This window comes from Schistocerca nitens, chromosome 1 (genome assembly GCF_023898315.1).
Source record: "Schistocerca nitens isolate TAMUIC-IGC-003100 chromosome 1, iqSchNite1.1, whole genome shotgun sequence".
NCBI classification, from domain to species: Eukaryota; Metazoa; Arthropoda; class Insecta; order Orthoptera; family Acrididae; genus Schistocerca; species Schistocerca nitens.
Window position 1 is genome coordinate 693,978,257 of NC_064614.1, and position 17,121 is coordinate 693,995,377.

At 39.6% G+C, this 17,121-nt stretch overlaps 1 protein-coding gene across 1 annotated transcript in view; it reads right to left on the reverse strand.

Moving 5' to 3' along the window:
* LOC126236844 (uncharacterized) overlaps nt 1–16,739 on the reverse strand; it is a 42,571-nt gene extending 25,832 nt beyond the window's left edge. The window contains exons 1-2 of the mRNA XM_049946452.1: nt 16,615–16,739; nt 652–775 (exon numbers count right to left, since the gene is read on the reverse strand). Of these exons, the coding sequence (XP_049802409.1) occupies nt 652–775; nt 16,615–16,653 (163 nt within the window). The 5' untranslated portion in view covers nt 16,654–16,739. The remainder of the gene's footprint in view (nt 1–651; nt 776–16,614) is intronic.
* Nucleotides 16,740–17,121: the final 382 nt, after the last annotated feature.

Genomic DNA, 17,121 nt, shown 5'->3' on the forward strand with positions numbered 1-17,121 from the left:
TAAAGAGGAAATACTGACAAGTTAAAAACCACACACACACACACAAACACACAGACAGAGAGAGATACATTTTCCCATTTGGATGAGTCCTGACTTACACTGCAGTGATAGAAGAATGCAACTGTGTCATAGAGGGCAGGAGAGTGGGGGTAGGAAGAGCAAGTGACTGACGATAAGTAGAGCATCTGTTTGCAGAACATTGCAAGTCTGAAATCTGAGCTCTAATGTTCGTAATCTTTTTTTTAGATGTAAAACTACTCATCATCCAATCTCTACACTGAGTCTTTTTCTTTTGTCAAGCTGCATGAATCACCATTCAATGGCATTATGCACAGCAAATCCACTCGGTGTGAAACCAGAAGGTCATGCGAAAATAAAATGCTAACAGCTCGAGTTTACAATTCACTTCAGGGAACATTACAACAATGGCTAATTGCTGAAAGACAAGACTTACCTGATTTAATGTTGCTTCCTCCTATCTCAAGCATACATGAGCATGCCAACCATCAGATTAATAATACTATATATCACAACATCTATACCTCTTTCAGATTTGCTGTGGCTTGATTTTCATATCTGGATATTATTACATTGAGAGACTACCACTAGCAGTAGCACAACAATAAAACTGACAATAATTAACTCACTTACCAAGCAATATGTGAGCAGACTGATAATTAATGTCTGGGAAAATATCCATGAGGCGACTTCGATGCAGTGCTAAGACATTAGGATTCACAGTTCCAGGAAATGATGAATCACCAGAGAAGCCACCCTTAGACAAACACAGAAAAGATATTATCAGAAACTGGATCACCATTAATCAAATACAGGTGCAGTGAATTTTATTAAAAATTGTATTTAATATTTTCATTAAGTAGTTCACAGTAACTTGCATACAACATGCGGCTAAACAGTCTAGTAAACTCTTAATTTAAAAAGCATGTAAATTTATATACTTCTTATTGGGTTTGTGAATTCTTCACCACACTGTTCCAGTGTCTTCTTGACTATAATTAATGCTCCAACATATCTTTTGTTCAGCAAGTGACGTGCACACTAACTCAGGGAGTAAGTAGCTATTTGCTATGTAATCATGCAGACATTTTATCAAGTTTTGTAGTCACATCCATTAATGTGTTCATCACACATATGTAATCATTTCTTTCATTATCTTTGGCTCTTATGAGTGTAATTAACCCAGTAGTGATAAATTAAAAAATTGACACTATTGCCCATGGCACTATGTTTGAAGCTCTGTTTACTTACCTTCACAATGTAATGGAAGCTGGAAATTGTGAAGGATTGGTCTATGAGTGAGAAAAGAAAATCACTCTGGAAGTAGACAAGTGTTAGAAGACTGAAGTCAATAAAAACAAGTAGGAAAAAATGAACACATCAATTATACCATGTACATATTCATTAATTGTGGAATACTTCATCTTAAAATTGCATCAAAATTCAGATCCTCCAAGAATTCATCCAATATTTTTAATAACTCCTCCCTGATCAATCACATGGGAGTGCACTATGCCGACAGCAATGTTGTCATCCTCTGCCCTTTGGGGGACACTGCTGTTTGGTATCACTCAGTGCCACACAGTCAGCATAACTACTCTTCCAGCCATTATCAGCTTTCCATATCTTGGAGCCGCTACTTCTCATTCAAGCAAGCCAGTGGGCATCATGGGGCTCAGTAACCTAATTCCAGTCCTCCCAACTCTGCATGGCAAATTCCATTTCAGTCCGGTATTATGTACTATCTGGGTACTAAATAATAATAGCAATAATAACTATTATTATTTAGTACCCAGATAGTACATAATATCAGACTGAAATCCAATGTGAGGTTGTTAGATCCTCCATCGGGCACCTCCCCAGGTGGTGAATAGGGGAAAGCCTCCCAGATATGGGTGGTACCAGGGAAATCAAAATACTCCGGGTGGACCAAATACTAAACGAACCCAAGAAATCCAGACACGTCTGTTTGAATATCACCCGTACTCTGGTCAGTGCCTGTCAGCTCAGTGAGATTGGCTGAAAACAATATGAATGAGCCAGGCCAACAACTGAAATACAAGTGAAAATGAACGGTGCACGCAATCACAACTTTACCCCAGGTGGTACCCAATCCATCTGCCAAGGGATGGCAACTGGATTTTTGGATTCTGGGGAGTCAAGGCAAGCACAGCGGTGAATGTCGGAATCTTTGGTAAACTTCCCTACGGACAGTAAACATTCATCAGAACACTGAATGTCAACATACTCACCCAAACAGGAAAACTACATAACCTCACTTAAGAAACCGACTAACAATGAATCCTCCTCCTTGCTCTTCAAGAAAGACAACTGACCGACAACAAAACCATAGACTATGGAAATTACCGCATCTTCCAGAGCAAAACACAACAGAAAGTTGCGAAAGGTGCATCAATCTTTCACATGGCTTTGTTAGTGCATAGATCTATCATCACCTCTATCAAGGAAATCTCACCCGTAAACAAGCAACTTATGACAATATGACAGTAAGAAGAATCCCGAAACCATCAAAAAATTCTGGAACCAACTCGAAAAGACCATGAGCAAAACGTGTGATGTGAAAATCCTAATGGGAGACTTCAAAACTCAACATGGCAAGGAAAATATCTATTGAAAAATCATTAGCAAGAATTTTGCACACGAAACACAAACACAAATGGCACGGGGCTGGTTGATATCTGCCGACAATTTTACCTCAACATTATGTCTACCCACTACAGAAAACCCACACACAAACAGAAGACGTGGCGATACACAATTCAACAACTCGGTGAATGCCAGATCAATCACGTAGCAATCTCCCACGCCCACTACAGAACCATTCAAGATGTCCAAGTCTGACGGGGTGCGAACATCAATTCCGACCACTGCCTTACATGAATGAAAGTAAAATTTTCTCCAAAGAAAGTTCACCCCAAAATAGCCAACATCTAGAAGTTTGATGTATCGAAAATTCAGGAAACAAAAATTCCAGAAGAATGGCAGAAGGAATCGGTGAATAATTGGACTGACTTCTGCAACAAAATAATCAGAAAAGCCAAAAAAACTGATCCCACTGCAAAGGAAGGTAAAACACCCCTGGTGGAATTCTGACTGTGATCAAGCCATCATTAACTACCGACTCGTCTTCCAAACATACAACAGCCACAAATCACCAGAAACCCAACAGAACTTCCTCAACATCATCAAGCAAACAAACAGAACCATCAGGAAAACAAAACACAGCTACATCACTGAACAACTCAAATCAATAGAGGATAACTTCAGGAACTTCAACAGTGGAAATTTATGAAAGACATTTGCAAGCAAAATTAAAGGTTCCTCACCACAAAATCTGACTTTCAGAAAATGAGATGGAAAACTTGCACCCACCAAACAAGAAAACTGTGAAGAACTGGCACGGTACTTTCTCGACCTCCTCAAATGCCCCAAACCACCCGAACGATCAACAACTAGTCCCAGAGCACACAAAACCTGATGCAGAACGACCAACACAAGAAGAAAACCAGCACAACATCGCGAAACTCAAGAACAGAAAGACATCAGGAGAAGATGGAATCATCACAGAATTACCAAAAAATCTGGGGCCCACAATCACTTAAGGAAATCACACAGATCGTGCAAGAAATCGGATAAAGCAAAAAACTCCCAGATGACTGGAAATGTGCACTCCTCCACCCACTCCACAAAAAAGGAAACAAATCCGATGTAAATAGCTAGAGAGGAATCTCCCTCCTCTCCTCCCTTACAAAATACTCTCCGCCTGCCTCCAACAATGCACACAAGAACAGCTTGAGCCCCTAATTGGTGAATACCAGACAGAATTTAGAGAACACAGATCATGTACTGAACAAATTGTCAACCTGCAATCCACATTAAAACTTCGAGTCACACGAAATCTCCCAACCAATTGCACATTCGTCGACTTCAAGAAAGCCTACGACTCCATCAATTGACAATCCCTCTTTAATATACTCTAAGAAAGCAATCTTGACCCAAAAACATGACGAATGATCCAACAAACCCTAACGACACAACTTCCGAAGTCAAGTTCAGCGGAGAAATCTCCCAACCTTTCCTCATCAAAACCAGTGTCCGACGGGGTGATGGACTCTCCCCCAACTACTCTTCAACATCGTTGTCGATAAGATCATCAAAGAATGGGACACGGGATAACATCAATGTCACATGTTTAGCATTCAATGACAATCACACAATCTTCTCGGAGGATGAAGAAACAGCAATTCGTCAGATCGAAGTACTCAAAGAATGTGCCGAAAAAGTTGGGCTCAAAATCTCTTTCATAAAAACTGAATTTATGACCACAAAACATGTCGAAACAGAAAATTTGTTCACACAATACAGCAGAATAAACGGAGTCAATCACTTTAAATACTTGGGTGAAATCATCAAACCCACTGGAACAGACAGATTAGCCCAAAAAGCATGAAAAGTCAAAATGCGAAAAGCATATGGGAAAATTGTGAACATCTGCAGCAAAAGGTGCATGACTATATATACACACATCAAAAAAAGTTTTGCATCACCTCGGTTCTGCGAGTTCCAGAACCTGTACAGAACATTGGAATAGAGATTAATATAAACATCATTTCTGCCCTTTTTATTGCTTATGAAAACCACACATTGCATGTTGTACCACCATACAGTGAGACCTTCAGAGGAGGTGGTCCAGATTGCTGTACACACCAGTACCTCTAATACCCAGCAGCAAGTCCCTTTGCATTGATGCATGCCTGTTCTCGTCGTGGCATTCTATCCACAAGTTCATCAAGGCACTGTTGGTCCAGATTGACCCATTCCTCAACGTCGATTCGGCATTGATCAATCACGAGAGGTTGGTGGGTCATGTCGTCCACAAACAGCCCTTTTCAATCTATCCCAGGCATGTTCGATGGTTTCATGTTGGGAGAACATGCTCGCCACTCTAGTCGAGTGATGTTGTTATCCTGAAGGAAGTCCTTCACAAGATGTGCATGATGGGGGCACGAATTGTCATTCATGAAGACGGATGCCTCGCCAATATGGTTGCACTATCGGTCGGAGGATGGCATTCACATATCGTACAGCCGTTACGGCGCCTTCCATGATCATCAGCGGCATACGTTAGCCCCACATAATGCCGCCTCAAAGCAGCAGGGAACCTCCCCCTTGCTGCACTCACTGGATAGTGTATCTAAGGCATTCAAGCCTGACCAGGTTGCCTCCAAACATGTCTCTGACAATTGTCTGGATGCAGAGACGGACCTCGCCAAGGATGTCGGGAAGTTGCACATCATGCAGCCTATTGCACACAGTTTGGGTCATAACACGACATCCCGTGGGTGCAGGAAAAGCATTATTCAACATGGTGGCATTTCTGTCAGGGATCCTCCGAGCCATAATCCCTAGGTAGTCGTCATCCACTGCAGTAGTAGCCCTTGGGCGGCCTGAGCGAGCCATGTTATCAACAGTTCCTGTATCTCCTCCAAGTCCGAACAACATCGCTTTGGTTCACTCTGAGCCACCTGGACACTTCCCTTGTTGAGAGCCCTTTCTGGCACAAAGTACCAATGTGATGTGATCGAACTGCGGTATTGACCGTCTACGTATGGTTGAACTACAGACAACATGAGACGTGTACATCTTTCCTGGTGGAATGACTGGAACTGATCGGTTGTCAGACACCCTCCGTCTAATAGGTGCTGCTCATGCGTGGTTGTTTACATTTTTGGGCAGGTTTAGTGACATCTCTGAACAGTCAAAGGGACTGTGTCTGTGATACAATATCCACAGTCACAGTCAACGTCTATGTTCTGGGAACTGGGGCGATGCAAAACATTTTTTTTATTTGTGTGTGTGTGTGTGTGTGTGTGTGTGTGTGTGTGTGTGTGTGTCTATATAAATGACCCTAAAGCTCAATTACAAAGGAGATCTTGACAAAATAAAAAAAGTTGAAAGGAAAATCATTCACAAAATCCTGTGTCCAAAGGTCACTGACAAAGGATATCGGCTACATTCAAAAATGACAGTAAAAAAATACTCCAACATTGAAACAGACTTCCGCAAACAACGACTGAAGTCCTATGGATACATTATGAGACTGGATGACAACAGATTAACAAAGTAAATTCTAATGGACTCACAGAAAATAAAAACAACAACAGTCTGGATCAAATTCAAAATGATCTCAAAAATGCCAAAATTCGCTTCGTGTGATCCTCTATGAGTCTAAACAATTTAAATAAAATACTTTATTCAACATTGAATGACTCATTGCATATGTATAAAAACAGGTTACAATTCTCCATGTACATAGCACAATAATACATTCTTCTGAAGCCGTCACTGATTAACAAAATGATCAAATTACAAATAAAATGGTTTGCGTAACACTGTAAATGAGCGTATGGTTTTGTTGGCCGGGAGGCCCCATCCAGGAAGTTCGGCCACCGAACGCAAGTCTTACTGCAGTTGATGTCACATTGGGCGACTTGCATGCGGTGATGAGGATGAAATGATGATGAGAACAACACAACACCCAGTCCATGAGCGGATAAAATCTCCATCCTGGCTGGGAATTGAATATGGGCCCACTGCAATTGAGCCACAGGCATTACCACTCAGCTAAGCAGGCGGACTGCTCAACACTATTTACATTTTTATTTTTTCACAGTACTTCTTATTCTGCACATAAGTATGGTTTTCTTCTAATGTGTAAAATGGATTTGTAACAGGAATTTCTTTAGCTGAAATCTAAGCTTTGTTGTGGGTAGGGTCATAACTTTACTGGGCAGTGCATTGGCTAACTTTAAACCCACATACTGTGGACCCTTTTCATAAAGTGCTGATCTGTGGCTGCTAATGTAAAATTTTTCTTTATTTCTGGTATTGCACTGATACAAATTGGAACAAATGTTGAGCTGCAGTCTTTTAACAAGTAAAATGGCCTTTAGAATGTACATGTTTACTACGGTTAGTACATCAGTTTTTGGGAATAAGCCACGGCATGATTCCTCATATTTTGCTCCACAGATGAGTCTTACAGCCCTTCTCTGAAGCAACAATAGCTTATTTAGATTTGCTTTGGTTTTTGCTCCTAATATTTCTATACAATTTAAAAATATGTATCTGGTCACAATCTTTTAATCAGGTCTATGTGCTCAGAAAAGAAATGATTTTATTGTGTTCTGTAAAACTCCCTTAGACAATACAGAAATGCTGAAATGACAAATTATAGCAACAGAAATAAATTACAATTTCGTGTATAAAACTGCAGAATGGTAGCTCTAGGAAACAAGTAAGAAATTAATTTTCAGCCCAGTGTAGGCATTTCAGCTTTTGCAGAGGCAAATAGCATTTGGTGTACGAGTACTGTTGCTTCAACATTAACATGTAGTGACACTCCTGCAAAATAATGTCTTCCATTAGAACTTGACGTCCATGTAATGGTGATAACGCAATATCCTTGGTACGGATTTTGTGGCAAAGAATGTCAAAGTATTAGCAGCTGTATGACCAGCAACTGTCTCAGTCATAAAACCATTGCTGTCCATGCCTTTAAATAAAGTTAATAGCATACTTAAAGACATTAAGAACATAAATTACTTTTGTGGTGGTCAGCTGTTCAATACAAGAATTTCAAAAATTTCATCAATTAATGTCTGCACAAAAAGGATTTTGGCATCACTGCCAAATGGAATTTTTTGGGAACAAGCCAACATAAATTGCCTTGTGATGGCATTGGGGGAACAGCAAAAAGATTGGCAGCCTGTGCTAGTCTTCAGAGGCCATTAGATAACCAAATATTGACTCCACATGATTTGTTCAAATTCTGTGACGATAGTATTCCAGGCATAAAGTCTTTTTATGTACCAAAAGAAGAAATTGAAAAAAATTCAGCCTGATCAAGAAAAAAAGGTTTTCCATGTGACATACAATATCTGGAACAAAAGAAAATCATCGATTTAAGCCAATTAATTATAATCAGCTCAGAGGAAGCAAGAGTTTCCAATGATGCTACAGCATTCACATTTCATGCCTTCAAAGCAGATGAAGAAATTCCAGCAATCTCCATTGCAAGTTTATAAACAGGACAGTATGCTGCATGTACTTATCACAAATTTTGGTGATTTTGTGAAGTTTCCCATGAGCAACAAAGATACCTTCATCAGCTTTGAGCACCTACATGGTTCTGCTCATTTCTCCACTGGCCAACTACTAAAGTCACCTGTTTGATTCCTGAGCAATGTATTTTCATGACTTTACAAGATCCATCGACATCATCATCAGGAAGACAATCCATGATCTGTCCATGACAAAATTTTGGAACTGTTTAACCAAAAATGGAACTGACTCTACAGAACTTTTGTTTTGCAAATTTGCTGTGTTGTTTATTATACTTGTTTTTATGGTATGTGTTACATAAATGTTTGAAATTGATTTATATACTGGAATAAAAAAAATTAATTATGGGATTTAATGAGCAAAATTTCTCTTTTCAATCTTCTCGAAGTGCTAAAATAATAAAATAATAACTTTTGTAACGTATTCTTACTCTTCAAAATGCAAGATCCAGAAATTAAACAGTATAGCTTTGAAAGCTTAAAGCAGCTCTTTCCAGCTGTGGCAAGAAAAAAAGAATTGAACTAGACACAGTTGAGATATTGCCCCCCCCCCCCCCCCCCAAATAACCTAAATTTGCAGGTAGAAAATTTTGGCCAACTTTGCAGATGTGTATCTTTTCGCCTAGGCTTCCAATATTAATTACATTTGATCCATATATAGACATCGTCGGTAGGAATAACCCTCTGAAGTTTTGGTGTGATTGGTTCATATGGAAAGTAGCAGTGGTCGGTCAAACCTTGGCTCTCAGAATAGCGTGACAAATTTTTTAGCCACTTTAGAGGCTTTTATCTAAATTTAGGTGTGGCTACATCCCTAAATTTTGCCTCTGTGTGATTCAGCATAATAAAGTGTCTATGTACACTCCTGGAAATTGAAATAAGAACACCGTGAATTCATTGTCCCAGGAAGGGGAAACTTTATTGACACATTCCTGGGGTCAGATACATCACATGATCACACTGACAGAACCACAGGCACATAGACACAGGCAACAGAGCATGCACAATGTCGGCACTAGTACAGTGTATATCCACCTTTCGCAGCAATGCAGGCTGCTATTCTCCCATGGAGACGATCGTAGAGATGCTGGATGTAGTCCTGTGGAACGGCTTGCCATGCCATTTCCACCTGGCGCCTCAGTTGGACCAGCGTTCGTGCTGGACGTGCAGACCGCGTGAGACGACGCTTCATCCAGTCCCAAACATGCTCAATGGGGGACAGATCCGGAGATCTTGCTGGCCAGGGTAGTTGACTTACACCTTCTAGAGCACGTTGGGTGGCACGGGATACATGCGGACGTGCATTGTCCTGTTGGAAGAGCAAGTTCCCTTGCCGGTCTAGGAATGGTAGAACGATGGGTTCGATGACGGTTTGGATGTACCGTGCACTATTCAGTGTCCCCTCGACGATCACCAGTGGTGTACGGCCAGTGTAGGAGATCGCTCCCCACACCATGATGCCGGGTGTTGGCCCTGTGTGCCTCGGTCGTATGCAGTCCTGATTGTGGCGCTCACCTGCACGGCGCCAAACACGCATACGACCATCATTGACACCAAGGCAGAAGCGACTCTCATCGCTGAAGACGACACGTCTCCATTCGTCCCGCCATTCACGCCTGTCGCGACACCACTGGAGGCGGGCTGCAAGATGTTGGGGCGTGAGCGGAAGACGGCCTAACGGTGTGCGGGACCGTAGCCCAGCTTCATGGAGACGGTTGCGAATGGTCTTCGCCGATACCCCAGGAGCAACAGTGTCCCTAATTTGCTGGGAAGTGGCGGTGCGGTCCCCTATGGCACTGCGTAGGATCCTACGGTCTTGGCGTGCATCCGTGCGTCGCTGCGGTCCGGTCCCAGGTCGACGGGCACGTGCACCTTCCGCCGACCACTGGCGACAACATCGATGTACTGTGGAGACCTCACACCCCACGTGTTGAGCAATTCGGCGGTACGTCCACCCGGCCTCCCGCATGCCCACTATACGCCCTCGCTCAAAGTCCGTCAACTGCACATACGGTTCACGTCCACGCTGTCGCGGCATGCTACCAGTGTTAAAGACTGCGTTGGAGCTCCGTATGCCACGGCAAACTGGCTGACACTGACGGCGGCGGTGCACAAATGCTGCGCAGCTAGCGCCATTCGACGGCCAACACCGCGGTTCCTGGTGTGTCCGCTGTGCCGTGCGTGTGATCATTGCTTGTACAGCCCTCTCGCAGTGTCCGGAGCAAGTATGGTGGGTCTGACACACCGGTGTCAATGTGTTCTTTTTTCCATTTCCAGGAGTGTATATTAAAGAAAATGACCAAATGACTGCCAGAACTTTCAAAAAAGCCTAGCAAACTTGGCACATTTGCACCTTTGTATGTGATGCGAAGGTGATTTTGGAGATGGTCAAGTGCGGACCTTTGGTCCACTTGACGTGGAATGAACCAATAGTATAGCAGAATGGTTCACATACAATAAGTTAAACATAAATGAAGGAAAAACTGTAGCACTCAACTTCCATAATGTCAAGGAAAAATATTCAAAAAATATAAATATCCAGCTGTCAAACAAAGATGCAAATAGAGTTGACCTGACAAAATTTCTTGGGTTCTGGATCCAGGTAAATGTCAGGTGGAGAACTCATACTGATAATATCAGCAAAATATTAAACACATCCTGCTATGTGATGAGGGCCCTTGAAAGCTGCTGTAACAAAGTTTGCCTAGAAAGTGGGTACTATGCAAGTGTCTAACCAATTCTGAAGTATGGAGTCATTTTCTGGAGAGCTTCTCCAAACACCACCAAATTATTTAGAATCCAAAAAAGTATCGTAGAAGGTGAGAAAATCTTACAAGCCACTCTTCAGAAAACTACAAATCCTCCCACTTCCATACCTTCATATCTATGAAACCACAATATTTATACAGCAGTATGTGACTGAAAATCCTGCACTCTTCCTCAAAAATGAAGATGTACACACTCACAACACAAGGCAAAAAATGCATCTCCATATGCACCATAGAAAAACTAAGCTCTGTCAAAAAGGATATTCAGAAAACTACCAAGTAACATACAATAGACAAACAACACAGCCGGGTTCAAAGCTGCAGTAAAGGCATAAGGTAAGAATACCTATGGCTGACAGGTCACCCTAAAGTCGACATACAATTTTAAAATGTTTGAAATGAGGAAATGAAGTAATATAGAAGGCTGTGCTTTTAACATACATGGTTGTTATACAATGTTTAACCGTGGTATCTACAAAGTCACAGAGAAAGCATCGTGGTTTTGGGAGGGAAAAGCCACATTTGTCTGCACTGCAGACAGAAGCAAGAAGCAAACCTTAAGGAAATCGCAAGCACGTAAGTTTCATTCAGTGTGTCTCAAATTCTTTCTGTAAATGTTAAGATTAATTTTAATTCTTTTGGGTTACTGAAAAGACTTTATTATTGCCTTTGTTTGTAAAAGACTTTATTATTGCCTTTGTTTTGTTAAGTGTGGGATAAAATTATTACTTTAAGCATTCACATGTATGTCAACTATAGCAACTATTAGCATAATCTTAAATATGACAGGGGTGTCAACTTTAGATTTACCATTACAACTTGAGTTTTAGACTGTATCGGAAAGTAACTTCAATGCTGTTCATAATTATATTAGTTTTATTAAGCTTTACGTATTCAAGTGTCTAATTTGGGAGTGCTACCTGATTATTTTAAATCTTTTTTTCTAACATCAGTATTCTAAATAATTGTTATTTTTAACTGTTTTTTCCAGAAACAAGGGTCCAAAGAAGTATCAACAATACTCGCAAGAGTCTTTGATAGTGGCCATTGATGCAGTGAACCATGGAATGAGCTATTCTTCTGCTTCAAAACAATTTGGGATTACAAAGGTAACTTTGATGGGGAAACGTAAGGGGCAGGTCCCATTACAAATGAAAATGGGAGGTTCTACAGCATTTTCAGCAGATCAGGAAAATTTGCTAGCTGGATGGGTAATGATGATGGGGAAAAGAGGGTTCCCAGTTTCGAAACAGACATTATTGTATTCTGCTAGAACGTTGGCTGACAAATTAAAGCTTAAATTGAGTCTTTTCCAAGTAAGAAATGGTACAATGGCTTTATGCAACAACATCACAATTTAAGCTCAAGAATTTACCAACATTTAACTACAAACCGAAGAAATGTCACTCAAGATAATATAAAATTTTGGTTTAAGGAGGTTCATAGTTATTTTGGGGAGAGGGGGTTAATTTCGGTGTTTGAGGACCCAAGTAGAATTTTTAATGCGGACAAAACTTCCTTCTTCCTCAATCCAAAGGGTGGAAAGGTTCTGGCTGAACGAGGATCGTAGACAGTGTATCAAGGGACTGGAAATGATAAAAAGGAGAACATCACTACACTCATTATGGGAAATGCTGTTGGGGAACTTGTTCCACCAATGATTGTATTTAGGTAAATAGTTTTACCTGTTAAGTAATTTTTGTATTTGTGTTCTCTAGCAAGCCTAGTTTACAGTCTGAACATTTTCTTTCAGGTACACCATAATACCAGCAGCTGTAGCCACAGCAGTACCAAAGGAATGGGCCATTGGGCATTCAGAAAGTGGGTGGATGAACCACGAAAACTTCTATGAGTATACTGCCAACATTTTCTACCCTTGGTTGGTAAAGAATGGATTTAAGTTCCCAATTGTTTTGTTTGTGGATGGTCATACATTACACGTCACTGCCCCGGAGTCAGTTCAGCTTTACAACCTTTGGAAGAAAATAAGTCAACAAGCTATACATGATTTGTCTCAGCAAGCAACCTCACCAGCACCAACATCTGCACCACAGGATGCTATGCCGAGCTTGCCTCAGTTTTCATCAGCAGAACAACCTCCTCAACTTCAAGAAGTGGGAAATACAACACAGTCACAACAAATGAGCGAAACCATCCATTAGTGTAGGATTTGTACCATCACCCTTTAAAAGAGCTTTTGTTTTGGCCTAGTCATACTGCTTTAACTAGAGTAAAGAGAAAGAGAGAGAAAATTCCAGCTGTTGTCACATCTCCTCAAAGGATAGAGTACTTCCTTAAAAAGGAGGAAATGAAAAAGAAACTAGAAATGGAGAAACAAGAAAGGAAGAAGGCTAGAGAGGACAAGAAAATTATTCAACAAAAGAAGAGGGAAGAAAGACTAGCCAAGAAAGGGAAAAAGAAAGTGGTGGTGTCCGATTCAGATACTTCAGATGAGAGTGAAGTTCCATTACTGAACAGTGACTCAGAATTGTATGAACAAGATTCTGACAAAATGTCATTAGAAACTACCAGTGAAAAGAATGTGAAAGAAGGGGATTTTATCATTGCAAAATTTGTTGGAGGAAAAAAAAATATGTCATCAATCTTCAGTTACCTTTGCATTGTTCAAGAGGTGTCAATAGATCTGATAAAAGTTATAGGACTGAAAAGTATTGATATAAGTAAGACTGAGTTTTTAGCAAATGAAACTGATATTTCCTTTAGCTCACCCCATCAAATAATTGATTTTGTAGAGATGCCTGAACTGTCAGTGATGGGAGAAAGGATCAAATATGTTTTCAAAAAGTCGCTTGATGTAAAAGAAAAGTAGGTCATACATTGGTTTCTGACATTCTTTTGTAAACATCAATTTTAAGCAATAAGCTCCTTTCTGAATTTTCAGTTGCTTTTACTCGTCTGTTTAAAGATAATCAATAATTTGGTAAGGAATGTTAATTTTTGAGGACTATGTTTACATGTACTTCATAAGATTTACACCTACTGTAAATGCCTGCAGTTAAACTTAACTAATAAAAAAAATATTTGGTGTGACTAGCATTGCAGTTTTCTTTCCATCCTTGTCTAATTTTGGGGATATGGGAATTATGTCGACTATAGGAACACGGTCATTTTAGGGTGTCTATTTTAGGTGCAATTCATGGGTTCACATTCCACTTTTTTTTTTGCCAGTATGAATAATAATGTACCAGTCTCATCCATTGAAACCATAGTAACATTGTAACCACTGAACAAATACAAATAATTTACCAATAACTAGTGTCATCACAAGAGTGTACTGATGTTAAAATGACAGAAACAATATTGTGTTAAATGGTGTCCCACATCTTATGTACATTCTATATACCAACGAAGTCACATGGACAAATAAATAAATATCCATGTACCAAATATGACTAAATTCCGAAAGTGGTTACCTTAGGATTCACCAAAGTATCTGTGACCCATACTTGAAATGCCTGAAATGAGGTGTATTTCTATGATTAACTACAATTACAGTACTGACAGTAATTTTACAAGTGTATAATGCCAATGTTATCATCAGGTACAGGGGTACATGCTGTTGGTTGCAAAAGGGGACACTGGCATGGCAAGTCACGGTATATACAGTTTTGTACAGTTAATGGCACAACACCATTGATAATTATAGAGTAACGGAAGTCTGTGGCAGAATACTCCAAATCTTTGGGTATGAGCAGTGACGACAGATCGAACTGGAAGAAACACATTGATGATCTGATGAAACGTTTAAGTGCAGTTACTAATGCTCTTAGGATTATTGCAAATTTTGACAACATATATATAAGTAGGCCTAAATTAGCTTATTATGCCTATTTTCATCCACTGGCATTATAATATTTTAGGGTAATTCATCAATAAGGAAAAAAAGTAATCATTGCACAAAGCATGTAAGCTGAATAATAGTAAAGCAGCAGTAATGTGCACAGATTCAACACTAAGAGAAAGGTTGATCTTCACTACCATCAATTAAATCTAACTCTGACACAGAAAGGGGTGAATTATGCTGCCACAAAAATCGTTTGTCTCTTACCAAATACAATCAAAAGTCTTACAGAGAGCCAACCAATATATAAAAGCAAATTAAAAGAATTTCTGAATGACAGCTCCTTATTCAATAGGTGCATTTTTAGAAACAATTCAGCAATCTTACAACCACAAAAACTAACTAACTTGAATTAAGGCATGTAAAGAAAACTTTTGTTAAACTGACATGTTCCATATAATTTTGAAGTCATCATGTTCATGACCTCTGGTACAATTATTAATCTAATCTAAACATGTTAATACGAATGAAATCATGAAGTCTTGGAGAGCCAGTAAAATGGACTGCACAATAAGGTCATTTGTCACTGTAATAATAAACTGTTCTTGGACAATAAAACAATTCTTAAAGTAACATGAGTAATGCCCTATCTAACTGCATAAAACTGGAAAAGAACACTCAGGCAGATGTGAACAGGGAGAGATCAGTGTTTGATCTGTTATTGTGCCCACTAAAGTGTCATCAGGAGCTACAACACTGCAGAGGAACTCCTTTTAAGTGCTTTATGAAACCGTGATTCCTAGGCAATAATAAGGAACACTGGAACTAAGATCACAGGACCATAGCAACAAAATTAACTTAGATTTCAAGCACTTCTCACATTGCCTCACTTACGTTTTCAGACATCTAATACAACTGTTGTTACCTAATAAATTTAAATATATAAAGTTGGTCCTATTTAACTACAATTTTATGGGGCAAATTATTTACAAGAAACAACAAGGCTTCATTTAGAAAATTACAATTCCACAGGAGTGAAATGAGTGGCAGTAAAGTAATAGTTCACAAATCTGAAACGCTTGTTGACAACTATCTCAACATTTACATCATTAAATCTTTCATGCCTTGCTGTACTTCTATTTTACACTACAAACAAAAGCACTACGTAATCCAAATTTAACAATCATTTGTTGAAGAATCCTGGTAAGTTGCTTTTTGTTTGTTGATAACATCGCAACCAATGTACATGGAAAATTGAAAATTATATTGAACAATTAGTATTGTGCCGGTGTATAAGAAGACTGGAACAAAAAGCTTTCGAAATAATTCCATTCATCAGAAAATCTGAAAGTGTACTACAATAGACCTTTACAAGGGCAGCTAGCTTGAACTTAATCAGCACTAATACTGCTAGTAATTATGAATGCTGATTAAAATGTCCTTTTATTGTTATCAGAAGTACTGATGGGGTTGCTGGATGTCTTTTGAAACTGAATAGCAATTCATAAATTGTTTTGATGCCACGTTTGTTCCAGTTACCTTCTTTTCGTAAAATGCTTCGCGCACTGAGTTACAATACGAAATAAAATAACTTCGGTACGATTACTGTCGTCTGCATATCATGAAATTAAGATCACCCATAATTTCAATAACAATTGAAAAAATAATGCAACAGTTCACCGCATCAGAGAAATAAACCAACAAAACTATCTACAGTTGTAGGAAAATGACACCACCACTAAAACTTCAAAAGTTTAAAACAAATTCACAGAGAGGTAAGACAAAATTTGTAACAGTTCAAAGGGCGCAACATTCGCACTTGAATATTTAAGTGATTTTTTTTATTCCTCTGACTTAATTTCAAAGTTTATCAGTAACTTACTCGGCGACCTCCTCTTGTCTTGACTCTCCTCATAGCCATACTTCGCCGACCAGCAACGTTTCCAAACTCTATCCCCCTTCGCTTTCAACAATGTACGTCTGCGCAATAAAATCAACAGAACTACTGTGACCTTCAAACAACTTCTTCCCAAACGATCAGCGTTGCCAACCGTACGCTCTGGTTCGTATACCCACGATAATTGAAGATGGTGCATGAACATACTATCCACCCTTCGGATCGTGCGTTCATTGTACGATCTTTTGAAAAGCTTACTATTTTTAATATTTCAGCTTTTTTATTATTTTGATTTTATGGTCTATTTAATTTTTGACAATTTATTTCACAGATATGTTTTTGAGCAGCCTACATGCCAGTCTGTCCAGTCGTGGGATTTTCCAATTTCATTACGCTGCAATTGCAAGAAGTCAACGTAGGCTATTCCCCGAGATGAATCTCTCCTCTCCCCTCGGGAAATTCACCGCAGTGACTGCATTACATTCTGCAGTG